At 58.7% G+C, this 24,843-nt stretch overlaps 7 protein-coding genes across 7 annotated transcripts; 5 read left to right on the top strand and 2 right to left on the bottom strand.

Annotated features, from left to right (window-relative positions):
* Positions 1 to 280: 280 nt before the first annotated feature.
* Positions 281 to 1,174, top strand: BXZ73DRAFT_53162 (40S ribosomal protein S2; the record flags this gene model as incomplete). Its single annotated transcript, XM_048020953.1, has 3 exons — positions 281 to 390; positions 449 to 995; positions 1,055 to 1,174. The coding sequence occupies 3 exons, from the start codon at positions 281 to 283 to the stop codon at positions 1,172 to 1,174; spliced, it is 777 nt and encodes a 258-aa protein (XP_047873771.1).
* A 541-nt stretch (positions 1,175 to 1,715) lies between these two features.
* BXZ73DRAFT_105454 (fungal-specific transcription factor domain-containing protein) lies at positions 1,716 to 5,556 on the bottom strand (the record flags this gene model as incomplete). Its single annotated transcript, XM_048016260.1, has 15 exons — positions 1,716 to 1,953; positions 2,022 to 2,789; positions 2,854 to 2,877; positions 2,932 to 3,062; positions 3,127 to 3,362; positions 3,420 to 3,537; positions 3,592 to 3,751; positions 3,807 to 3,875; positions 3,927 to 4,084; positions 4,169 to 4,525; positions 4,608 to 5,057; positions 5,118 to 5,192; positions 5,241 to 5,320; positions 5,381 to 5,386; positions 5,448 to 5,556. 15 exons carry the CDS (start codon positions 5,554 to 5,556, stop codon positions 1,716 to 1,718), a joined length of 2,979 nt encoding a protein of 992 aa, XP_047873770.1.
* Positions 5,557 to 6,036: 480 nt separating this feature from the next.
* On the top strand, positions 6,037 to 10,076 carry BXZ73DRAFT_53155 (uncharacterized protein; the record flags this gene model as incomplete). The annotated part of the gene is made up of 13 exons (XM_048020950.1): positions 6,037 to 6,145; positions 6,254 to 7,050; positions 7,138 to 7,206; positions 7,259 to 7,363; positions 7,414 to 7,545; positions 7,605 to 8,315; positions 8,366 to 8,611; positions 8,663 to 8,928; positions 8,979 to 9,088; positions 9,144 to 9,286; positions 9,342 to 9,529; positions 9,591 to 9,811; positions 9,916 to 10,076. 13 exons carry the CDS (start codon positions 6,037 to 6,039, stop codon positions 10,074 to 10,076), a joined length of 3,258 nt encoding a protein of 1,085 aa, XP_047873769.1.
* Positions 10,077 to 10,469: 393 nt separating this feature from the next.
* On the top strand, positions 10,470 to 12,158 carry BXZ73DRAFT_105452 (FAD/NAD(P)-binding domain-containing protein; the record flags this gene model as incomplete). Its single annotated transcript, XM_048016259.1, has 7 exons — positions 10,470 to 10,479; positions 10,538 to 10,733; positions 10,790 to 11,204; positions 11,261 to 11,385; positions 11,444 to 11,585; positions 11,640 to 11,726; positions 11,796 to 12,158. 7 exons carry the CDS (start codon positions 10,470 to 10,472, stop codon positions 12,156 to 12,158), a joined length of 1,338 nt encoding a protein of 445 aa, XP_047873768.1.
* Positions 12,159 to 12,738: 580 nt separating this feature from the next.
* On the bottom strand, positions 12,739 to 15,856 carry BXZ73DRAFT_53189 (uncharacterized protein; the record flags this gene model as incomplete). The annotated part of the gene is made up of 4 exons (XM_048020957.1): positions 12,739 to 12,908; positions 13,067 to 13,790; positions 14,899 to 15,023; positions 15,091 to 15,856. The coding sequence occupies 4 exons, from the start codon at positions 15,854 to 15,856 to the stop codon at positions 12,739 to 12,741; spliced, it is 1,785 nt and encodes a 594-aa protein (XP_047873767.1).
* Positions 15,857 to 18,217: 2,361 nt separating this feature from the next.
* On the top strand, positions 18,218 to 20,946 carry BXZ73DRAFT_53243 (P-loop containing nucleoside triphosphate hydrolase protein; the record flags this gene model as incomplete). Its single annotated transcript, XM_048020965.1, has 11 exons — positions 18,218 to 18,547; positions 18,639 to 19,086; positions 19,141 to 19,263; positions 19,324 to 19,457; positions 19,509 to 19,771; positions 19,826 to 19,907; positions 19,962 to 20,141; positions 20,192 to 20,475; positions 20,531 to 20,631; positions 20,685 to 20,781; positions 20,838 to 20,946. The coding sequence occupies 11 exons, from the start codon at positions 18,218 to 18,220 to the stop codon at positions 20,944 to 20,946; spliced, it is 2,151 nt and encodes a 716-aa protein (XP_047873766.1).
* Positions 20,947 to 22,742: 1,796 nt separating this feature from the next.
* BXZ73DRAFT_21486 (uncharacterized protein) lies at positions 22,743 to 23,417 on the top strand (the record flags this gene model as incomplete). The annotated part of the gene is made up of 1 exon (XM_048017625.1): positions 22,743 to 23,417. A coding segment is annotated over one exon (675 nt), but the record flags the coding sequence as incomplete, so codon positions are not given.
* Positions 23,418 to 24,843: the final 1,426 nt, after the last annotated feature.

Genomic DNA, 24,843 nt, shown 5'->3' with positions numbered 1-24,843 from the left:
CTCGACACTTGTCGCATCCTCAAGACGTAAGTCCTCTCCGTACTCCTCTCGCTGCCTCCCAGATACACTCTAGACCTCATTATTTGTGTCTGGGAAATTCTTGGGACGAAACAGAGGCCAGGGTCGAGTTGGATGGCTCCTCGGGCATCTGGATGGAGTCATTCCTCATCCATTCTGTTTGCCCTCGGTCCAACTCGTTTGCTCCCCTCGTACCCGGCACCCAGCGGCAAATTTGGAAGCTTACTCTTCTACTCTTGCAGTTTCTCTCCTCAAGCACACAATGGCTGATTCTGCGCGTGGACGCGGTGGTTTCGGGCGTGGCGGGCGTGACCGTGGACGGGGCCGACGGGGCCCCCGCCGCGGTGGTCGTAAGGACGAGGAGAAGGAGTGGTGAGTGCTTGTTTTGCAATGGCATTCATACTCGTTTCGACATCCGCCCATCCACCAGGGTTCCCGTTACCAAGCTCGGTCGTCTCGTGAAGGACGGCAAGATCAAGTCCATGGAGGAAATCTACCTCTTCTCGCTCCCCGTCAAGGAGTACCAGATCATCGACTTCTTCCTCCCCAAGCTCAAGGACGAAGTTATGAAGATCATGCCCGTACAGAAGCAGACCCGTGCCGGTCAGCGCACGCGCTTCAAGGCCTTCGTAGCCATTGGCGACTTCGACGGCCACGTTGGTCTCGGTGTCAAGTGCGCGAAGGAAGTCGCAACTGCCATCCGCGGTGCCATCATCCTCGCGAAGCTCTCCGTCATTCCTGTTCGTCGTGGCTACTGGGGTGCCAACCTCGGTGAACCCCACACCGTGCCCTCGAAGGTCTCCGGCAAGGTTGGCTCTGTCATGTGCCGTCTCATCCCCGCGCCCCGAGGAACTGGTCTTGTCGCCGCCCCCGCGTCTAAGCGTATGCTCCAGCTTGCTGGTGTCGAGGATTGCTACACGCAGTCGAAGGGTTCGACCGCGACAATGGGCAACTTCTTGAAGGCGACCTTCGTCGCTGTGAGTGTCTAGCCTTGTTACTTGTCCCATGTCTGAAGGTCTGACGAGTGCCCGCGCAGATCACACACACCTACTCCTTCCTCACGCCCGATCTCTGGCGCGAGATTCCGCTCTCGAAGTTCCCCTACGACGAGCACAGCGCACATCTACAGCACGCGCAGGGCAAGAAGGCGTACTAGACGTCTTTTCGCCGTGGGAGGGAGTTGTCAGGCGTATAGCGCATCTCCATCATCGTCGGCATCCGATTGTATTCTGCCTGTTTTCGTAGCACCAACCTGCTTTGCCATCACCCCAAAACTCTCGGGACCTTCTGTCCCTTCTTTACATGACCGCCTTTCGGCGTCGACGATGTCGAGAACGTGCTATAGACGCTGTTGTATGATACTTGATTTTGTTTGCGCGATAACCTCGTCGGATTGCAGAAGGTATCGTATTTCCGGAGCTCGACGGCCCGAAGGCCTCAACTCGCAGCCCGTAAAAACCCTCCAGTGTCTCCGAGCTCTGCGCCTCCCATGTTCCTGGGTCTCCATACTCGACGTGAAAGCAAGTCTAGATCCGACAAATAGATTTGCGATAGTACATTACGGGTTGACCACAGTATATGTGCAACGGCAGCTCGAGATAAAAATGTGAGAGGGAATAACACAACGCGGAGACCCTGCATGCGGGCTTCGCATACCTATACAACGTCCGCCCGGATAGTCACAGATCGTGTCCAGCTTAAAACCACATCCTCGCGCTGAATGGCGGCTGCACGAACCCTTGCTGTTGCTGTTGCTGTTGCTGTTGCTGTTGCTGTTGCTGTAGCATTTGCAGTTGTTGTTGTTGCTGCTGTTGCTGCTGCTGTTGCTGTTGCTGCTGTTGCTGCTGTTGCTGCTGTTGCTGCTGCTGTTGCTGTTGCTGTTGCAACTGCTGCGCCCCAGCCAACGTCCCGAGGTACGTGCCCCAGTCGTTCCACCTGCACAGAACGTCAGATCACGGCTTTAGCACAACACGTCCGAGAGACGACGCAAGCGCAGCACTCACACGAACGACGCCGGCGCGGCGTTCCACGCGTCCATTGTCGCGTCCGGGAACGCGAACCCCTCCGCGCTCATCATCGCCACGTCCGCGTCCAGGCTCGGCGGCGTGCCCTCGTGCGCGGGCCACGCGACGCCCGCCATGCCTTCGTGCATGCCTCCCATCCCAAAGTCCCCACCGAAGGCTTCACCCCCGAACCCTGTGCCGCCGAACGCGCTGCCGGTACCGATCCCGTCGCCACCGAGATTCCCGCCGATGGTGGCCGGCATGGCGTTGAGCGCGGCGAGCAGATCGCGGTACAGCGAGACTTGCTCGGGCGTCGGCCACGTGGGATCATACGGCGCGACGCGCCTGCGCGGGGGCGCAGAGCCGAGCGGGGGTATCCCATGGTTCGAATGCCCCTGTGATGGGGTCGCGGGGGCGAAGTCGCGGGTACTGGCTTCCTCCATCAGTGGCTGGATGAAGTCGGCCTCCATCTCTGGATGTTGGGGTGCTGTAGCGTAGGTGGGACAGACGCTTGGGCACCCGAGATCGGCGGTATGTATAGGGAGCGAGAACGTGTTGGGAGATGGGGTCGGGTTCGCGACCTCGCTGGCAGATGGTGACGATTGGTCCGAAGTTGAGGGCGTGTTCGGGCCGTGTTGACCTGTGTTGTGGAAAAAGGATGACTGTAGTACATCGTTGGACAGGTTGCTCGATCCAGAGGTTGGAGCCGGTTGAGACGACTCAGGCATGGTGAAACCACCGATTGATAACATAGTGTCCAGAATATTCCTTTGGTAAAAGGAGCCATCGATTAGTTGACGGAAGTCGAGAGACCGCGAATCAGTGCACGCACACGAACGCACTGGTAACTTTGGAGCTGTGTGGAGGCTCAAGTTAGACTGGCGTGGAAGTTTAGATGAGGCGTACATACCGCCCCTGAAGCGACTTTAGCATGGCCACACACTTATGCACATCGTCCATGTTGGAATCGAATGGAATTCCTGCTTTCTTGCTGCCCCACATATTGAGAAGAAGAACTAGTCCAACGGTGAACAGCGGCAGCTATCGGCACGTCAACAACACATCAAAAACACGTCAACTTCCTTCAGGGGCCCAAGGAACTCACCCGCTGCATTGTTAGTGCGCGTCCTGTGCGCTGATAATACATATCGAGTACGTGGATGCAGGAACGTGCGGCATTCGTGCAGATGGTGAGTGAAGGGAACGGGAGACGGGATGGCTTATTCGGTGATGGGATGAACGGTCGGTGGACGCAAATCTGAGCGAAGTAGTAGTGAGAGTACAGTGTCGACGATTGACCCATGAAGAGATCGTCTGCCGAGGACTGGTTCTCCCATTTGACTGCCGATGATTCCACACGTCAAGTTATGGTCGGATGCAATGAAGGAAAATACTCACGATGCTCTGGGATTGTATCGATCCATTTATTTAAGGCGGAGTCCAGACCTGCCACGATTCGATGTTCCCAATTTGGCCCGACATAACCAAGACTGAGCTTCGACTTGTTGATAGAGTACTGCGCGTAAAGGCCCGTTAATTGACACAAGAAAACAGTCTCATAAAGACGCACGATAGTCCGAGATGCAAACGCAAGAATCTTCTGCAGTCTCGCTAAGCAGTTCATAAATGTAACCCTGGACGGTTTCCCCTCTGGTTGCTTGAAACACAAATCCGGGTCGTCGTTGAGCCAGTACTCGTCGTCCACTTCGAGCAGAGGTTCAGTGTCGAAGCTGATATGACGCAATCTCAGCCCTAAGTATGAGCAACAGCGCAAAATTCACGCACTCCTCGTCGTGAATGGCCGCAGGGCGACCCAGCCCGAGACTTCCCATGCTATCCAGTGCGAGCAAAGCCCTATGAAGGGACAATGAGTCAAGTTCAGAAGGAATAAGCGCATATACACACCAGAACGCGCGCTTCCACAACTCGTTATCGACCCTCGGCCCCGACTCGTACATCTTCTTACGATGACAACCTACGTCCTGTGCCATCCTTATCCCGAACCCAACAGTGTTCCAGGCGGCCTGAGCCGCGTTCGAGCGGAAGAGGTATGAAGCGGTGAGCTGCGCAGTAGCAAGGACAATTGGTCAGTATTTCAATTCGCTGACCATCGCCGGGGCAGGAAGCAGAGCAGCACAGACACGTACCACGCACACCTGCAGGTCTTCGAGCTTCGGCTGATCGAACACCGACCGCCAAGCGTGGTCCACGTACTCAAACCAGTGCCGGCCAGGGTCCTTGGGTCCGACCACCATCCGGGGGTCGTCTACCCAATTGGCACCGATAGCGCAGACAAGAAGGACGACGGAGCCAAAGCCATGGTCCGTGAGGTGCTTGCCCTCGTCAAGGTGTCTGTGGAATGTGGGGCGATGCAGGAGGGGTAGGTACATGTCGACCTTATCCCAGTAAGCATCAGCAAGCTGGTTGATCAGGTCGCGTGGTGGAAAGTCCGAATGCGGTGCATTTGTTTTCGACGCTTCCTGCCTGGACAATTCGGGTGGGATCTACGGAGGCGTCAGCACACGCGACGTCACGAGGGCAGTGAGCCCACAGCCCCGCCATGCTCTAATAGAGGGCCGGACGTACATTTGATATGTTATGGAAGGGAGGATTTTCCGACTCGGGAAAATCCAGCTGTTCCGTTAACCGATTATGCCCCTCTGACGGCGCATCTTCGAGGCTCATTCCCGTCACTTTGTCCTTCAGCTCCATCACAGCCTGGAGGAACATGAGGTTGCTCGATTTGCCGTGGTACCGATTGACGACACCTCCGGGTGGCATTTCGAGTTCATGACTGAACTGGCGAAGTATTTTGACCTTGACTTGCCGCTCATCGTCACTTGGATCAAGTTCGTCGGAGTCGACAGAGGCATCTGGCTCGGGTGGCCGTGTAATCAAGTCGCTGGGACTCGAGTAGGCAGATGGACGGGAAGGGGAGATGGCCGAAGTGGCTGGCGGTGCCTCCGCCTGCGCCCCGAGGCGATTGGCCTCTAGCACGCTGTCGAAGTCTTTGGGGATGGACAGGTTGGGATGAAGCTTGGGGGCGTATGGACGTATGAGGGGAGGATGCATGCATGTAGCACAGACGCGACACACCTGTGCAAACAGCTTCTCCATGTTCTGCAATCGGTTCTCCAGTAATTGCACATAACCCTTGCTGATAGGCCGTGTCTATGCGAAAATAAGGAGACTGGCACGAGAGAACAGGAAAACACACACGTTGATAGGCTCGTACGCGCACTCAATCCCCTGCAAGATGCACCTTGAACACCGATGCTCGGGCATCTCTGCTCCATCGCCTAGCACGCATAATAACGCAATTCTGAGCAACGAGATGACACTAGCCAAGGCAGACTTACAACGAACTGCGGAGGATGCGCGTTAGACTTCGCGGACCACGGCAGCAGGAGCGAGTGGCGGACTCACTTTTCTTCCGCCTGCAGTAATCGCAGGCCCTCTGCTTCTTTTTCCGTTTCGCCCGGTCGGCGACGGACAACTGCGACGGTGATTCCTGGTCGTCCTCTGGTGACGACATTGCGGCTGCGGGGTGACTGCCTGCTGCTCGGCGCGAGGCCGGATGGTATCGGTCGTGGTCGCGGTGAACCCGCAATGACGAGGAGAGGATGCAAAGCCGTTAACGGCGGAGGAGAGAGGGTCGGGGGCGGGTGGGGCACTGAGTCTGTAAAAGGACCCATTGGAAGTACTTGTATCAGAGCTCAGCAGCTGCGCCGCAGAGCTGCGCATACATATGTATTGGCAAGCGCCGCCTCCGCGTCGCTTTATTATTATTATTATTATTCTCATTCTATCCCTATGTGTCACATATGTGCGTCCGCCTCCGCGTCGCAACCACTGACTCAGTCCTGCACGCTCCATGGCTGTCGCGGTCACGCCGGTGGTGGCACGCGCGTCTACGCGTCTCTCCCACTGGGCGGTTCCTCCTCTCCCCCCTCATCCCATGCGCTGATTCGACCTACTTTCACTCCGCGTAGTGTCCCTCACGTTTCTTCGGTCTATGGACGAATTTGACAGCTATTTCGACGATGATTTCGTCCTCGATGAAAACTCTCTCGCCACCCTCCAGCAAGAAGAGGCAAAGTTCGCGGCCACCAAGGATACAAGGGGTCCACAGCAGCAGCAGCGGCCCCAGGTCATACAACGTCACATAGCAGCATCGCCGGCGTCATCCAGCACTTTGTCGGTGGGAGGCTCGACGTCGTATGCGACCACAGCTCAACGACGACCCATCGAACGTGGGGCGCCCCTCCCCCCTCCGAAGAAGCAGAAAGTCTCGCACGGGACCTCTGTTGTGCGGCCACCACGACATGCCGCCGGAGATGACTACGACGACGACCTGCCCGACATTGCTGTTGTGGCGGACGGGACGTACGGGATCTCGGGCGCGCAACCTCCGCCCCCACCTACGCGCACCTCATCGGGTGCCGGGACCAGCACGAGCGCGGGCGCGGGCGCGGGGCCGCAGAAGGACGTGGACGTTGGAGGGACGGGAAGCAGGTACGACCATCGGCGACCCTTTGTTCCTCCCTCTCGAGCCCCCGCCGCCCCACCGCCCCGTGTGGCCCCCACACCTCGCGCGCCGACCCGGGAGCCGACGGTCCCCGCGTTCCAGATGGCGACGAGCAACACTCGGTCCTCGCGCGCAAGAGCGTCCACGACGTCGGGCGTGCGGGGCGGGCCACCGCCTTCGACATCCACCCAAGTGCTCGGGCGGCTGCCGTCGAGGAAGCTCGACCCGAAGGCGTTTGCGCAGATCGCGTCCGCGATAGAAGAGGTCAAGTCACAGCGCGAGCGGACGCCGGGGCCCTCTGCCTCGGGCGGCGGCGCGCAGACGCGGTCGAACCTCAGACGGGGCACCCCAACAGCGACCCGTGCCTCGCCGGTACCAGCGTCGGGCTCGGCAGCGAGAGCGGGCTCTCCAGCCGTCATGCAGAGGGGAGCACAGTCTCCGGCGGCCGGGAAGCATGGTGATCGAGGACAGCAGCAGCCTACCCGGAGACAGAGCACGCCCGTTATCACGCAGCAGAGAAGGCTTGCGAGTCCACACTCGGAGCTGCCGCAGCGCGTTCGCGCGCAGACCCCGGAGGTGGTTCCCCAGCAAGCTGAGAGCACAAGCGACCGCGCGCTGAAGATCGAGCTTGAGGCTCTCAAGGCACAGTTTGAAGATGTAAATATATGCGCTTCCACGGTAGATCGTACTGACGGAGACCACATTATAGCTTATGAAAGCCCAGCAGACGACCACGAAACAACTGGAGGATGCACAGAGCGCACGATGGGCCAAGGAGGGCGAAGTGAGTGTTCTGCGTAAGAATATGGAAAAGGTGCGTCTTTTGTGAACACTGGTGTGCCCCCCTCATACCGACGGCCGCAGGCCGCGAAAGATCATGCTGCGGAGGTTGTTCGTATCAAGCAGGCTAAGGAGCAGGCAGAAAAAGGGCAGACGGAGGCGAGGAAGGAGATGCATGCGGAGATCGAACGCATAAAGACGCAGTTCCAGTTCAAGGTATGTATACGTACTGCTGTGCGGTTGCGAAATACTCACATCTTTGTGCCGTCCTACAGCAGCATGAGCTGGAATCTGGACGAAAGACGCCTTGGTCAGTGCGGGTCAAACGAACGGTGACGGGGCCAGGGACGGAACCTCCTACGCCTCAATTTGCAGCTCTGCAGCGCCATCAGTCCCAAGCTGGCGGCCACTCAGGAGCTGAACTCACAACGCCGTCTCGCCCGGGAGCGCGTAAAGGGAACCCAGGTATACTCATGCGCGACCAAGGCAGAAAGGCTCACGGTCCCGAGAATGCGCTGCCCATAACGAAGCACCCGAAGTTCGAGAACGCTTTTCTTCCAAGCGTTGCTTCTCAGCAGCCGGCTCAATCTCAGTATCCGCTGCGGAATACCACGTTCTTTGCCTCGTTGCCTCGATCAGCCCGCAATCAGGCTAGTCAATCGTCCCCAGTTCGGAAGTCGCAAGGCGGGGGCTGGAAAGCCGATCCCTTTGGCTCAAGAGCGCATGTGCACGAGCCTGAGCAAGAAGACGTGTTCTTCGGTCCAACTACTCAGGAATTCCAGCCACCGTTGCCGAAGCCTCGGTTCCACATCCAGGACGACGATGACGACGATGGTCCACCTGAGCACATGCAGGAACTTCCCTCGTCTTCGGCGCCAGGATCTAGCAGTCAAGAGGACACTGTCACAATGCCCACAACGGACGATGTGCAGACCAAGGAGGAAGAAACTCTTGAACCCCTCATAGTGGTTGACTTGATCCACGAGGTACGTTGGCACACGACGGCCATGTTTCGCGACTGACCAACTATGTTTAGCTTCACAAGCATATTCTGACTCACAGACATCACGCAGCGACCGAGCTCACGCTTCAAGTGCTCATGCACGACAACATGCTGGCTTCAGCCGCTCCCGAGCAAGTCCACGAATACAGCGTGCAAAGCAAGAAGTTTCTACAATGCTTGGGAGGCGCTACTGGGACTCCTCTGCCAAACGAAGAAGTCCTCCGTACCGTCGCGCACTCACTTTCTTCGATGGGCCAAATTCTAAGCGTCGTGGGCTCGGTAAGTGTCTGAACTCATGAGAGAGATGCATGTCGCTGACAGCTCCTACAGGTCGCTCAGCTTGCTGCGTTGGTGGACCTCCTCAAAGTCATCTCGCTTGGGATATCTTCGTTCGTTCCTCTCGCCATCGCACCATCTGGCGCACCCGGCAGTGGTGACGCACCTCCTGACATCTTGCTGCTGCTGTGTGACGCCGTCCGCTTCTCCCTCATACCGGGGGAAGACGGGTTGAGTGGGAGCCAGGGTAATCTCGCGAAGGAGGTATTAAGTCTTCTAGAGGCGATTTGTTGGTACATCCCACCAGAACTCGCCATAAGGTACGCGCCACGTTGACCAGCCATGACGAATCCTGACCATTTAAAATTAGATTGTCGGCATTCCTGCGTAAGGAGGGGGTTCTATCCACCCTGGTGAACCCGTCGCAGCCCACTTGGTTGCTTCGGCGCACCATGCGTGTCCTCATCGTGATAGCTTCTTGTGCGTATTGCAAATCGTATGCGGGCCGGAAGCGCCGAGCCGAGCTTGTTTTCAGATCACTCCCTCCACAAGCAACTGCTGTCTTTCCCACTGCCAGAGGATGGAGCAGAGAAGAGTGGCGGAAGGAACTTGGCCAAGATTCCGCACATTGAGGCTATGGCTGCAATCCTTGTCGACAGGAAACGTGACGACGCCGAGGTCAGTGTCATCCGATATGTGCTGTAAAAGTGCGCGAACTTACGTCACAGCGTAGGCACGTCTGCTTCAGCACGGCATCTTGCACTTCGTGACCACTCTCGCGGTGGCCCACAAAGACGCGCTGCATATGTTATTCCAATCGCAGACCTTACTACACTCGATCATGTCCTACCTCCGAGACATCTCGGACCCGCTGTTCGAAGAAAGTGAGGAGCTTTTCGAGTCACCTGAACTCGTCGCATGGTGTGTACTACGACGACGTATTAACATAAGGCACTTTACTCATGGGCGATCATTCCTGTAGGACGCTCGATACCATGCACCGCACAGTGATACTCTTCCACTATCTGATCATGCGAGTAGACCCCGCAATGATCAACGTCCACGAGCGCCTTTTCAAACCCAACCGCCGGCGGTTCAATGGCGTGCGACATACGTTCTACGTCACCTTCGGTCGCATCTCGTATGCGGACCCGCCAGTCACTCTGTCTTCGGAGACCCGCCGGCAGCTCGACCAGATGTCCGGTGCGTCTCTGGTCGTTCGGCTCCGTTTGGCATACTGATGACTCTTCGCTCCGGATTTCATTTCGGTACCTATTTTTGGACTCAACGCCTGGGATGCGCTGAAGATCTGGCGAAGGACATCCTCGAGCACCTCGTCGACGGGCCAGAGGTGGAGTCGACGTGGAGCGCTTTTCATATCGACGACGGTCCCCTCGCCGACGCCGCCGCCGCCGAAGTCGATGAAGACGAAGACGAGGAGATGGCAGACGCGGATGCGGACTCATGACCAGACCTCCCTGCTCCCTTATTCCCGTGCTGACTCCATGGAGCGGTGTCGCTCTGCGCAGACCGGTTTCCCGCATTGCTTTCGAAGACCATCCATATCACACTAGCTGCGCGCCTGCTTCTCCACACATTCCTAATCTCTCGCATTCCTCACTGCACACTTCCCGCACGCTGCTGTATCTCGCTCATGTATCCATACCCCCATAGCATTCGATCTATGCTCCTGAACCAGTATCCAGCAGCAGCCAGGGCCGCAGATACTCAAACGAAAGCACCCGAGATAGCTGCGACGAAGCGCCCGAGAGCCCGGTCGGCGGCGGTGTTTGCAGTAGACCGGGCTTCGCGATCGAGAAGTTCACCAGTGAAACGTATAAGCCCGGCCGATGCGGTCATCATGACCAGCGGTGGGTTGGAAGTGGGGAAAGTGTATAAGAGCGGCGAACGCAGTCTGACAATCCACAGAGATCGCCCCACACACCACCCTGGTCGCCAACAGCTCCTCTGCAAGCCATGGCTACAACCAGAACACCGAACAAGGTCATCATCGCTGGCTGCGGCGTCGCTGGCCCATCCTCGGTATGTTCCTCAAGATGAAGGGTTACGAGCCCGTCATCTACGAGCGCAACGATGCCCCGTCCGGACTTGGCCTCAGCCTCGCGTCAGTGCGCCGACTGTCCGCTTAAATTTCCTCACGCTGACTGGGTGTCTCCCCAGGCTGCAGCCGAACGGGCTGCGCGTGCTCCAGCTCATCCCGGGCCTCCTCGACGAGTTCCCGCGCGGGCGCGTCGCGCAGCTGATCAGCAACTCCATCCTCCCCGGGGACGAGCGAGAGCTCGCGCGCGCCGACGTCAGCAAGCTCCAGGCCACGGGCAGCGGCTTTACCGCCGAGGGCGTCCGCCGGTCCGTCCTGACCTCCGCCCTCGCAAAGGGCGCCGAGGCGCGCGGCGTGCCGGTCCGTTACGGGCACCACCTCGTGCGGTTCGAAGAGAAGGAGGGCTCCGTGGTCGTTCACTTTGCGAACGGCGCGACGGACGAGGGCAGCTTCTTGGTCGGGTGCGACGGGCTGCACAGCAACACGCGCGTCGGGCTGTTCGGGAAGGAGGAGGCGACGTTCACCGGCCTCGTTCAGGTGCGGCGGAACTTTGTCGCTGGGGACACGGGCAGTCGACGCTGACGCGCTGGCAGACTGGGGGGATTTCGCCGATCCCGCAGTACTTCAAGGACCGAGACCTGCGTCCGATGGTCAACACCTACGGGGACAACATGCACTTTATCGCGTACACGGTAAACGAGACCCAGATGTCGTGGGCGTGAGTCACATGCAATGTCGCATTCAGATCGCGAACTCACCATCTCTCTTCCAAACAGCATCACAGAAAGGGAGGAGGAAGCCAAAGAGACCTGGCGGCACATGGGCGATGAACAGAAGCAGGCTGTCAAGCAAGGCCGCTTCAGCCAGCTCCCCTCCGGCGTGGGCGAAGCCGTCCGGACCGCAGACACCCTCGTCAAGGTTCGCCCCCCATCGCGCACTCTGACCATGCGCCGCGCTGATCCGCTCCTGCAGTACGGTATCTACGACCGGCCCGCACTCACTTCTTGGCACAAGGGCCGCGTTGTCCTCATCGGCGACGCCGCGCACCCCACCAGCCCCGTGCGCGCCACTCTTCCCCGCTCTCTCTCCCTCGTTCGCCCCGTCGTCTGACCCGCCTCTCCGTCGCAGCACCTCGGCCAAGGCGCGAACCAGGCGTGCGAGGACGTCTACCACCTCGTCCGGCTCCTCCAGAAGCACCACCCCGACCCCACCGCGCCGCCGTCGACGGCGACGCTCGACGACGTGTTCTCCGCGCTCGAGGCGCTGCGGATCCCGCGCACCTCGGCGCTCGTCGCGCGTGCGCGCGCGCAGGGCGAGTCGCGCGTCGTTTCTGGCGTGGAGGCGTGCCGGGCACGCGACGCGCGCGTCGTCGAGCAGTTCAAGGGCCTGCAGGGGATCGACGCCGACTCGGACGAGGCGCGCGCGGCGGTGCGGGCGATCTACAGCGACATCCTCGACCATCCGTTCAAGGACGGAGAGAGCGAGATCTGAGCTGGGACGCGAGGATCGAGGGAAAGACGATGGCTTGTATATGTATGATGTATGATCATGTGTTCGGAAACGTGGCGCGTTCATCTCGGACACCGGGGCGTTGTGGTGGTTTTCCTTCTTCTGCAGGCGTTCCCTGTTTGTACACAGGCACTCCCGCATACGTACGAAATCCGGCGACGATTGGTGCGCCTCAGCCGGGACGGTCATGGGTTCTGGGTGGGGACAGGTGTGGTGGAGCAGGGTGGAGCTCGGGTTTCGTGATACCGGATGTGGTTGAACTGGTACGCAGCCGGTGCGTGATCCGCCTCCCGAAAGGAATATGGCCAACTTGCGTCCATATCCGCCCACAAGTCCCGGTCGGCTCTTGGGAGGCCCGACGCACGGCTGTACATGACATCCCCTTTCCCCAAATCTGGCACAACGGTGTATATCAAGAGTCGGGTTCAATCGACACACGTTCCTGGCACCCCGGCCTCCGCGTCGGAGCGAAGATCCGAGACGTCTCGTCCTCGGCGCTTTTAGGTGGAGACTCCCCTTTTCTCTGGCGCTAGATGGTCCGCTGGGAGGACGGGTGGACAGGTTAGGACAGAGGCCTTCGGACGTCAAACACCGCGGGAATGCTCACCTTGACCGCGGACCACTCCCGCGCGACCTCCTGCACATGCGCGCGCAGCATCGCGAGGCACTCGATGCACTCGATGTCCCGCCCGGGGCGCGCAAACGCCGTCTGCAGCGACTGCGCGGACATGCCTTGTGATCCGCCCCCGGCCGCGTTCGGAGTGCGGAGTGCGGGTTCGGACGTCGGATGCGCGGAGCGCCGGTGTGGATCCGGGGGAGGGGGAGCGTGCGGGGGTGGAGGTCAGCGCGCCCGCTCGACGCTGATCATCTCCGTCGTGCGCGACACTCACCTGGGGACGCGACCCACACGACCTCGGCGGCGACGAGCGCCCACGCGCGCATCAGCCGCCCCATCCCGTCCGCGCCCGTGCCGCACACGAGCGTCGGGCGGTGCGTGCCCGGCGGACGCAGCACAATCCGGCGGAGCGCGAGCAGCCGGTCTTGGTGCAGCATGAACAGGCGGCGGCAGTAGACCGCGCCCATCTTGAGCGCGAGCTCGTTCGTGAGCGCCGCGGTGTCGTACGCGAGCAGGTGCGCGGAGACCGCGACCGCGACGCTCTCGAGGCCGTGATGCCCGGCCAAGGCATACGCTTCGATCGGGCGTTCTGGGGCGTGGCGAAGGATGAGGGCGTGGAGGGGCAGGTCGGGGGATCCGGTGACCGAGTCGAGAGGGATTCCGTACTTGATGAGGGCGTTCACGACGGATTCGATGTCGTCTAGCGAGGGGGACAGGTGGGCGCAGGATAGTTCGTAAACGACCCGGAGCGTGATGTTGAGTGTGTCGGGCGACTCGGGAACGACGAAAGTAGGACCGGCGATGCCGGTAGTGCCGTCTAAAAGGCCTCCGAAGGCGTTGAGAGAGACTTGGGAGAGTCGGTCGCTGTGAACGTAGAAACTGGCCTGATCCTCGACGACGAGCACAGCATCGGGCAACAGCCCGGCGAACTCGAAAGTGGGCCCGAACACTTGCGACAATGAACCAAAGCCGAACGGAATGTCTTCATCTGGTGGTGCCTGTATGTTTGTCATGAAAAAAGGACAGAAGCGTTGATCGAAATGACAAGCGTACCGTTGGAGAGAAACCGCCCGCCGCGAAAGCCTGTCGCTCGCCCATGTACGCGTTGAGTCAGAATGGTCTGGTTGAAACTCATGAGGCACCCAGCTAGTGGTCTTTATGGCTTTTGAGGATATGTTTTTCTGTGATCACATGAACTTGAATTTCGGTGCGGAGCCGCGGAAGAATCAGGGCGTCCTTAGCGGAGAGGACTTGGGCGTATGCTCCGGTGGCCACACGAGGCGGGCACATGTCCTAGCGAAAGCTTCGGCTCTATGCGCCTCCGCAGCCCCGTGATATGCCAGCGACACGGCGATGGGGTATTCTGGTTGTGGAGCGCAGAAGGTGGAGGCGCATGAGCTTCGTACCCTCAACGTCCTTGCGCAGGCCAGGAACAAAGGGCTATCTGGCAGTGGCCCGCACGAATTGGAGCGACTGAGAAGGAGGTAGTCTGAGCTGTGCCTTAGAGGAGATGGACATCGGACATCGCTTACCTGCCAGCCAGGCCCAGGACCCTCCAGAAATCAGTGATCATGCAGTGATATCGGGATCATCGCGCTCGAGAGCAGTGTCGATCGAAAAGTGGCCAGGTATATTGGTCGAGATGGTGCAGAGCAGGACACGCCGGGCGCACCCGAGGTGCACCGTGGGCGAGCGTGGGCGGTGTTGATCGGCGTCTATACTCCGCTGCCCATAACAGGCAGCCTTACTCGCGAATGACATCACCGCTGTGCACGCTTGCCGGTTGCGATTAACATCTCATTGATGCTGTGTATCCGACATGCATCTAACCATCTCCGTCACCGCGCGCACATACTGTGGGTGCTCTGATTACGCCCATGCTCAGGAACTGACTAGTACTTCTGTGTGTGACTCAAAAGACTCAAGAACAGCAATGAATACATGTGAGGGGAAGGAATCATCGCGAGTCTCTATTCTAGGGCATTAATTGTAAGGTCGCCAATCATGGTCTACGGATCGAATCCTCAAGGAGATTCGTCATATAGTTCTCTGCAGAAAGAGAGATCGTCAGAAGCGTAAGAGACATACACGTGTGGAGTTACCCACCGGAACCAACGACCACTCCTGCACCACTTCTTCGATTCTCGCATGCAACATCGTCAAGCACTCGCTGCACACGACTCCCGCGGCCGCCTTCTCAAACGACGTCCTCAGCTGGTACGCCGACGTCCCTGTGCGGCCCAGATAGATTAATCACCGCGTTCAACCCGGTAAACCATCACGAACAAACGGACGCACCTGGCCTCGCCTCCCAAACTATCCCGGCCGACGCATAGGCCCAGGCCTTCATCAACGCCCCCTTGTCGTCCCGCCCACAGCCCGGCGTCGGCGCGTGCGCCGCCGGGGGCTTCAAACAGATCTCCTTGAGCCGCGCGAGCCGCATCTGGTGCCACTCGACGAGCCGCCGCAGGTACCCGGGGCCCATCTGGAGCGCGAGCGCGTCCGAGAGCGCGGTGGTGTCGAACCCGAGCAGGTGCGCGGAGACGGCGACGGCGAGCGCGTCCATGCGGAAGTGCGCGGCGAGCGCGTAGGCCTCGATCGGCGCGCGCGGCGCGGCGGCGAGCACGAGCGAGAAGAGGGGCGAGTGTGGGGTCGCGAGCGCGCGCGCGTCGACGCCCCAGGCGAGCAGCGCGTCGATCGCGCCCTCGGTGCTCTCGAGCGAGGGCGCGAGGTGCGCGCAGGGCATGCGGTAGATGGCGTGCAGCGCGATCTGGAGCGCCGCGCCTGGCTCGGCCACCTCGAGCGAGCTCGGGGGCGGGGTGCCGCGGAGGAGGCCGCCGAAGGCGTTCGTGGAGGAGTGGAGGAGGAAGCGGGAGTGTGCGTAATAGCAGATGCGGTCGCCGGAGACGATGGTGATGTCGGGGAGCGTGCCCGAGACCTCGAAGTTGGGTCCGAACGACGGGGAGGACGCAGACCAGCCGGGCTGAATGTTGAAGGGCTGGGGCTGAAAATCGAGTATGTCAATGCATGCCGAGTCACATAGGCGGGTGGGTGGGTGGTACATACAGTTTGGGGACCTAATCCCGCCACATTCCGCGGGCCGCGAGATCCAAGGGTGGAGGTGTCGCTCTGCTGGACGTCGTTTGGGTCGTTGAGCCGCCAGGTGTAAAAGCCAGACATGTCGGAGGCAAATAGGGTCGAGGGTGAGGATGGGGGTCAAGCTCGCTGCCCTCGAATATTTATGTGTTCAGTGGTGCACAGCGAAGAGTTCAGCTGCAGGTATGGAAGAGAGGAGGCACTGGACGTGTAGCCGAGGCCACTGGGCGGTTCGTGATCCCAGTAGTCGGTGTGTGTGCGAGGAGAGTTTGTCCAATGAGGTGCGTCTGCGACCATGGAACTTTGTGCCGATGGTCCCCTCTTGTACAATCTTCATTAAAGACCGCATCTCCTCGGGGCGAGGCGCAGACGCTGTGCGACTCTATGCGGTCGGCAGGAGCGTTCCGCCCGGTTCGGCGGATCAAGACCCGGACTTCGATGGCTCCAACTTTGACCTCCACAGCTCCACAAGTCTTGTGTTCCCGCGGCAGCAATGATTGGTGGACCACAAGGAAATCCAGACGTGGCCGGGGATAATGGCTAAGTGGGCGCCCACTTCCGTTGTTCAGCGGTACCCGGTATATGTGCCGCCGAGGGGACCTGCGAAGATTCCTGGGTCATGCTAAGGGAGGTGATAAGTCACGGCAAGAGGAGCTGCGGCTCAACACAATCCACTCACGTCCCAATTCGGCATACGGCTTGCGAAAACGCCCAGTCACCTGATGCGATGCCACGTTCCCATGACCCCGGTCTGTGAACAGCCACAGCTTTGCGAGGTTTCGCGGGATCGCTGTTGTTGGAGACACTGTGTGGCAATACTTTATGGGCGCGGGTCGTGGGTTCGCATCATCTCCAGACACCGACGACGTCGAAATTAAATCACTAGCAAGCATGAGAACCTGTGACCAGGAACGACGCCGTACAGTGCCGTGAATGCATGATCAGTACGTGGCGCGGAACTAAAAGTATCGTTCGGCTACCTGCATGTTCCGACTTGACCCTGACATGGGACTGGGAAAGAAAAGGACGCTCTCTACGCAGCTGCCCGCGTGAAGTGGGCGTCATTGAGGACGACTCAGTACTGACCATTGATGTTGATATGAGTCACGTCGTAAGCGCAAGGTAGCATACATCGATACCACGGCGATGCGAGAGCATCCGCAGCGCCAATATCGCCCAAGATGTTCTGCAGGAGAGTTGGCTATATTTGCGCAGGCCGACATGGTTTGAGCATGGCAGCGTGAGTAAAGTAGACCGAAACCGCCAGTGATGTTGGTTCATCATGCTTCCTGGCTGGACAAAAATTATCCAGATGTGCTTTTGGGTCTTGACGTGCTCAGCCGAGGCTTGACAGGGGGTGTGTGCTCCGAAGAGCCGATTATTCCATTTTAATGTACAAAGATCGAGCTCTGAGCACATGAGAAGCTTGTGGGAAAGAATCACTCAACAGTTTGCTATATTGGTGCACTGGCGCAGGTGACTGTTGGTGACCGAGTCCTATTTAGGCGACCACAGGTTCAAATCAAACCGCTTGTCCAGTACGAAATGTTACTGTTGAAGATACGCGCGGAAGCGCCAGTTACGATTAGATTAGATTACGCTACGCATACGCATGTTATCTTTGTAGTCCCTTATCTCTTGGTCTCGCCTCACACGCCTTACGATACACTTAGCCCTTTGTTCTCGTCATGTACTATTTACAGCACGCGCGCATACAGCGCTAATTAAGCTTCGTTTTCCCCTTCCCCGAACCTGCGCGAACTTCTACAGGTTATGAGCCCTGCTTCGTTCTAAAGCAGTATCCACTCAGCCTCTTGTACACACCTTAGCTTGACATCTCCACTCACTATGACTTCCAACACCGACAAGATCAACTCGTTGCTCCGGGCGAAGATTGAGCCACTCTCGGGATCGAGCGACTATCCCCGGTGGCGTCGGCAATTCTCAGGGCTTCTCAAACTCACGAAGATCTCGGACATCGTCCTCGGTCACGAGACGCGCCCGAAGCTAGCCGACGACAGGAGCAACCGAGCCGACTTCGAAGCCTGGGAAGATAAAGACCTCGCGGCGCTTGTCGGTATGCAACTCAAGCTCGGGACGGCGGCCGCGGCGCTTGTATCGGACGCGGATACGAGCCACGACGCCTGGATGAAAGTGGAGAAGAACTATCAAGTACGCGGCGTGGGACGCATCATCGAGATCAAGAGGAAGATGATGAACTCACAAATTAAGACCCTACGGCCGACTCATTTTCTCTGGACACTGTCGGTCCCGCCCGCATTAGTCTCATAAAAGGACATCCGGCCCACGGTCTCTCTGTCACTCCCCCATGTTCTCACGCGGCAAACAGTTCTCAGACAAGAAGGGCACCTTCAATCCCTATGACACCAGCCGCGTCAAGCACACTCGTCTGGGAGTATGGGACTTGTACGAGGAGCAGGAGCCGAAGCTGGCCAAGGTTCCAGGCACGTCCAGATTCGAGCAGTACATGGACCTCATCGAATGTATGCCGTACGTGTGGAGGATGGTGAAGGACGTGCTCGGTATCCCCTCGTGCGCGTTCTTGTTCGCTGTGCATGTTGCGTGCCAGTTCGCAAGGGCGATGATGGCTACTCTGGGAACATGGTGCGTCACTTACACTGGATCATGCTCCGCCATCGTTTCTCATACTGCGTAGGTACGAAGGACGCCTATTGCAAGTTGTAAGTGGCGCACATATGCTTGGGGTTCAGTCTACTCACGCGTCGTAGATGCAACAAGCCATCGATACCCGCACAGTCAACACAGACGACCTGCTTCATATTTGCGTGGGGCGCATCGCCTGCGGCGTCGGGAACCTCCTCTGCTCAGCCTTAGAGGGTCGCATCCGGTGGCCTTTGACGACTCGCATTCGTCGCTACTACGACGTCCGCCTTTTTCGCGCCCGCGCCCGACTGGACCTACCCACCATTGAAACTACAAGAATTCAGCGACAGCTGGACGACGCGTCTTCTACCGTGTTTGGTCATTCAGTCGCACACAGCACCCTTGCGATGGGCGTGGGGGTTGCCATATCTGTCTTTCAACTGGTTGCGCAAGTCATTGTCCTGCTGCAGCTCCTGCGCCATCATCGGGACGGGATACTGCTCGCCGCCCTCTCCCTCTCGTTGGAGTTGATCGGATGGTTGCCAGGGGTGACCGCATACTTCCCTGGCCGAGGTATGTGCTCACTCAAATGCACTTTGTTGCTACGCTGACTCAGCTCACCTTCAGTCTGGGCGGCGACCACGTCCAATGAAGACTACGTCAAAATGGAAGGCTGGAGGCGCGTGATAAATGACATCTCATATCGAAAGGAAATTGTCACAGGCAACTTGGGAGAGTATGCGTCCAACGGTCAGACTCAGCCAAGAATTCTACAACTGTGTTCTGTCGGCTCACTTCATCGGAGTACAGAACACGTCAAAGCGTCCGATCGTGTTGGTGATGACCAAGGCGACCTTTCAACCTGGAGGCGGGAACGCGCGATGTGGCACAATACATCACCTAGCTGGCATTTTGTGCGCGTGTTTCTGACGCAGGCCCCTCAGGTGAAATCTTTCGATTATGACCATGCCTGCGACTGATGTTGAATCTTTCAGATTGTGTTTACGCTCAGGGTCATGCAGTATCCCGCCAGCATGCCAGTCTCTCTTGCGAGCCTGCATTTGATCAACAACGCCACGAGTTCGTTCGGTCACCGGTTATACGAAGTGCTCATAAATTCGAAGTCGATGGGCGAACAGTTCTCCTCCGTGCGCAAGATGTACGAGGCAGATAACATTATCAACAAGGTAGCAGATGGTACTATTCCGTTCCCTGAGGACTCATTGAGTATACGGTATGGGATTGCTCTCGAGTTCAAGTAGGCCGTCGCGATGTATCACCCGCGCTACGTCAAGCTGATCCTGCTTCTTAGGAACGTGTCGTTCAAATACCCCGACGCGGACAAATACGCACTGCGAAACATCTCCTTCAAGCTCCTACCAGGACAACTTTGTGTATGCGTCACACAGCACGCGTGATCCGATATACAAACTCACAATCGGTAACAGGTGATCGTTGGCGTTAACGGCTCCGGCAAGAGCACCATCTTGAAGCTCGTCACTCGCCTCTACGAGCCGGAACAGGGCCAGATACTCTTCGGCGGGCACGACATCCGCACGCTCAAGCTCTTCGACCTCCGCCAAGCGGTCTCAGTCCTCTTCCAGGACTACACCCACTTCCCGTTGTCTGTATGTAGCCGCCTGTCCCCTCCGTCTTCGCTTGGCTGACACCCATGTAGATCAGAGACAACATCGGGATCGGCGACCCCGACGCAGCGCAGAACGAGGCGCACATTCGGCTCGCGGCCCGCCTCGGCGGTGCGGAGGAGTTTATCAAGGCGCTCCCCGAGGGCTTCGACACGTACCTCGACCGGCCTGTTCGGGACCAATACTCTGATCTGCCCGAGGGCACAAAGACGCTCTTCGGGCGCGAGATCAGCTACACCGCCGTCCGCGATGCGGGCGGCATGAAGGGCGGCGGGACGTCACACCTGAGCGGGGGGCAGATGCAGAGACTCGCGGTGTGAGTGCTGGATCGCTTCAGTGTATGTGGCGGGTACTGACGTCATCATGCGCAGCGCGAGGACGTTCATGCGTTCAATCGTGTCCGAGGACAGCAAGGTTGGGCTATTGTTGTTTGACGAGCCTAGCGCGGCGCTCGATCCTGTTGCTGAACACGGTGCGTTCCCGCCGTTCTGCCGTCACGCCTTCGCGCCCTCATGGCACTGTCAGACCTCTTCGAGCGGCTCCGCGAGCTGCGCGGGAACAAGACCATGGTCTTCTCATCGCACCGCTTTGGGAATCTCACGCGCTATGCGGACCTCATTTTGTACGTTTTTCATGCTGCTGCCGTGGGCTCGTGACTATGTCTTACTGAGCTGATAGGTATATGAACGACTCCGTGGTCGTGGAGGCCGGCTCGCACGAAGAACTGCTCAAGCGAGAGGGTGAGTATGCGAAGATATGGAACTTGCAAGCGAAGGCTTTCTTGTAGATCTGCTCTTCAAGGTGACTCCGATAGATGCGGTTTGGGATAAAGTCATCCTACATGACTTTGCTCAAATTGTTCTTGTAACACTTAAACTTTGACTACCTGGTTCAAATCAATATGGAAGATAGGTCTCTACGTCCAACTCGCGGTTGTGCACGGCGATGATGAGGCGCTGTAGTGCCCTTTGTTCACCGCTGCACGTGGCGCGCGGGGGTCCCGACGATGCCAAATTCGACGCTGGTGCGCGTCGCACCTATGCAACTCAGGGGCATGTCATGCGCGCCGCGCGCGACAGTTGACAGCCTCGGTGGGGTCAGAATTCTCCATGAGCAGGTCATGAAGTCATGGAAATCTGGCCTGGAACCCTGCTGCTCACATATATACCACCTTCAGTCGTGTTGCCAATCAGCCCCCTTGTCCCTATCCCTCGACTCAGATCCACATTATGGACTCGTTCGGTTCGCGTGCTCCCGAGCCAACCACAACTCCAGGCTTGCAAGTTGCAGGGGTTTCTATAGGTAAGGACATCGATGAGGCATCTGCCGAAAATGACAGCTTACAAGGCTATGCGACTGGGTACCAGAGAACGGGGGGCATGATAGAGGCTCGGACCTCACAATCACCGAGCTCGTCGAAAAACTTCCCGCATATCCGGCACCTCCTCCCTCGGCGGGTCCTGGTTCAGTGACAACAACGGCAGCAACTTCCCTCCAAACGCCTAGCGCGTTAAAGCCGCGTCTGCTCTCTCGAGTTCTGGTCCATTACAAAGGCTATCAAGGACCGCTTGCGTGGGGGCGCACTGGACTCGGAGACATGGTGTACGAAGTGAGTAGACTTGACGCGAACCTCATCCCGTGTCAGTGTACGGCCCATGATCGAAACCACCGTTGACCTGGCCGTCGCTCAGGACCTCATGCGATACATTTTCGTTTGCTATCTCGTCGGGCTGCACCTCGAGGAGAGAGCACCCCCGCGCGGTCGGGCCTTCACAGCGGCACGCAAGGGGTACAACGCATGGAAGGCGAAGTGTGCTGCGTTCCTGAAACACTTTACCGAATACGCACGACTTATGGCCTCTTTCGCTGCGGATGGCGCAGAGGAGAGTGTGCAGTCGAAGCGGGTCCGGTTGATGCCGGTTGGATGGAAAGAGCTGATTACGGAGGACGTGGTGGACATTCACATCGAGTACACGGTGCCAGATGAGTTCAAGGAACTTCTGAAGTAGTCGTCGTCAATAGCCTAAGCCAACAGGGATTCGTGTGACGTAGTCGTTGATGTAGTATCTCGTCTGGGTCATGTGACCGCGAGAGTGCTTGCGATGTGGCCGGCACCGCGGAATCCTCATGCATCATGCTTCTCCTACGTCCTCCCTCCGCCGCCCGTCCCCCGTCGGCTTGCTCTGCCAGATTGCCTATGCGTCATCCCTGAGATATGCCCTCTCTATGGCCAAGATTGAAGCATCAGGTGTTGAGCCGTGCCCGGGTCATCGTATCCTGGCGGAGGAGGGAGGTCAAGAGGGTACGCGGTTGTTGTGCTGGCAGTTGTTATCCGGCTTACCTCCTTTTCAGAGCATACATCTGCCTCTTGAGCTGTGGCGCATCATCTTTGATATCCTGTTGGAGGACAGCGAGACGGACCCGGCGGCAACCAGAGGGCTCGCATCGGCCGCGGCGCTCTGCAGGGCTCTCCATTCCGAAGCTGAGGCCGTTCTTTACTCGCGCGTCGTTCTTGGCCCCGCAGTCCCCCAGATTCAAACGTTCCTCCGCTCCATCACGCAACGACCACACCGCGCAGGTATCATCAGATCCCTTTGCATAGACATCCCGGACCTTGAGCCGCCCAGCCGTCAGCCGCAGGATAGCAGGTTCCGCCTTTGTACGCCGCTCCCTAGGTGCGCACATATTCGGCTCGCCCAGCCTTCTTCTCCCAAAGACCTCGCCGGTTCTCTGGGCCAGCTTTTTCGACACACCACGAACCTCATAGAGCTAGACTTCACCGCTTTCGACGACTTCCCATGCGTTTTCTACGGCACGAGCCTCCAATTGCATGCTCTCCGTACGACACATACCGCCCTTGAGCTCTTGCATAGAGAGGAGAACCAGACCATATACGGGCAAGAGATCAGCACCCCGCTCCACTCCTTACAATCCCTGCACGCGCTCACCCTCAACATGCGTGGGGTTGAGTACCACGCACAAACCCTTTGCGCCAGTTTCCACCAGTACAACATCACCCACCTGTCCCTCGACCTCGCACCGTGCCGCTCGATAGCGTACGACGTACTTCGTCTTCTCAACGACCAACTGGTGTCGTTCAAGATTGTCCTCGCTCCGCTTACAAGTGAGCTCAGCCCGTTTCAGCGATGGACCGTGCGTTTCAGATCAGAAGTGCACCTATGGCCTACGGCGGTGCTCGGAGACACCATCCTTCCCAAGCTCAAGCACTTGGAGGTGTGCGAGAGCGCATATACCTACACTCCGGTACGTCGGCTCACCCCATCGTTTCCTGTGTCTCGAGGTGGCTGCGCTTGTTCCGGACATCTCATCTCCTCCCCATCACAGGCCTATGACCCTCGCTGACACCGCATCTTCCCCCAGACGGACAACGTCCAGCACCGGTTCGTCGACTTCGCCGCCCACGTCTGGCGCATGTCGTGCCCCGCGATCCGCACCTTCGTCTGGCGCCCGTCGGCGCTCCACGCGCGACTCGCAAAGTCCGCGCAGGGCGGCCGCTTCTGCGACGCGCTTCCGGCGTTCACGGACGCGCTCTTCGCCGCGTGGCCGACGCTAGCCCGCGTGGAACGCGCGCGCCTCGAGGACATCGAGTTTCCGTTCACCGACAGGGCCGCGCCGTACGTCGCGTTCACGCGCAGTGATGCGGACGGGGGGGTGCGGGTTGAGCGGTGCTCGTACGACAGGGACCTGTGGAGGAGGGTGTGAATGTCTTGGTGTGGTTTCAGTTCGTAGCTTCAGTTTCTCGGTGTCGTCAACTAATCGCAATAGGTACATAATCGCAAGACCCGTTTCGTTATCAGGATCCAGTACGATACGTTAATCTAATCTCGCCGCTTCCGCCTGGATCGTGGTCTGCTACTTATACTCATACCTCGCAGTAATCGTAGTACTTTCATAATTCGATCTCGTTGCGATCTGGATGCGGCTCGCGCGCCATTTACAACTATACAGTCCCCCTCCGCCCACATAGGGTGCGTGGAATACCGCCGTGGCGTGGCGCGATCACGCGAGTCTGCTCGCCTCCTTTATGCCCGCTCTATACACACCGCGCGTCCTGGGCTGGTGCACTGGGGTCATGCGAGTCGAGCGGGACGCGAGAAGACTGGCAACACAGGAAACAAAGTCCCCAAAGCCGCCATCAAGACCGAAGTTGTGGAGCCTTTGCGCCAATCAGCCCGTCATACCAGCCGCCACTACGCCCCTCCCTCTTCCTTTTTGCACACGAAACGTCGATCGCCTAAGCATACACCAAGACCCGCCCGTAGCCGGGTTCTCGCGCGATCGGCGGGGGTCAGTCAGGGGGCGGACATCGGCCCCATGTGCTCCGCGTCGGTGTCGCGCGCGGGCGGGGTCCTGCAGGCCTGGACGGCGGCGGCGAGGGCGCGAGGGGATATAAGGGTGGGGGCGTAGTAGGTGCGAACTGCAAGCGGCTTCAGACCCCACGGCCTCTTCCTTCTCTGAACACACCCTCACGCCCACCTCCGCCCACAACGATGATCGACGCCGAGTATAAGCCTGCGCAGTTCCACACTGGCAGGGACGCGGACTCGAACGTCGCGCCGACGGGCGCGAACTGGCCGCCGCAGCCCGAGCCTGCCACGGCGAGCACGAACGCCTCGACGGCGGCGGTCGAGCACGAATGTACGCGCGACCTTCCGGCGAGCGC

Source organism: Epithele typhae (genome assembly GCF_022376455.1).
Source record: "Epithele typhae strain CBS 203.58 chromosome Unknown BXZ73scaffold_65, whole genome shotgun sequence".
NCBI lineage: Eukaryota > Fungi > Basidiomycota > Agaricomycetes > Polyporales > Epitheliaceae > Epithele > Epithele typhae.
This window is presented reverse-complemented; position numbering and strand designations above follow the sequence as displayed.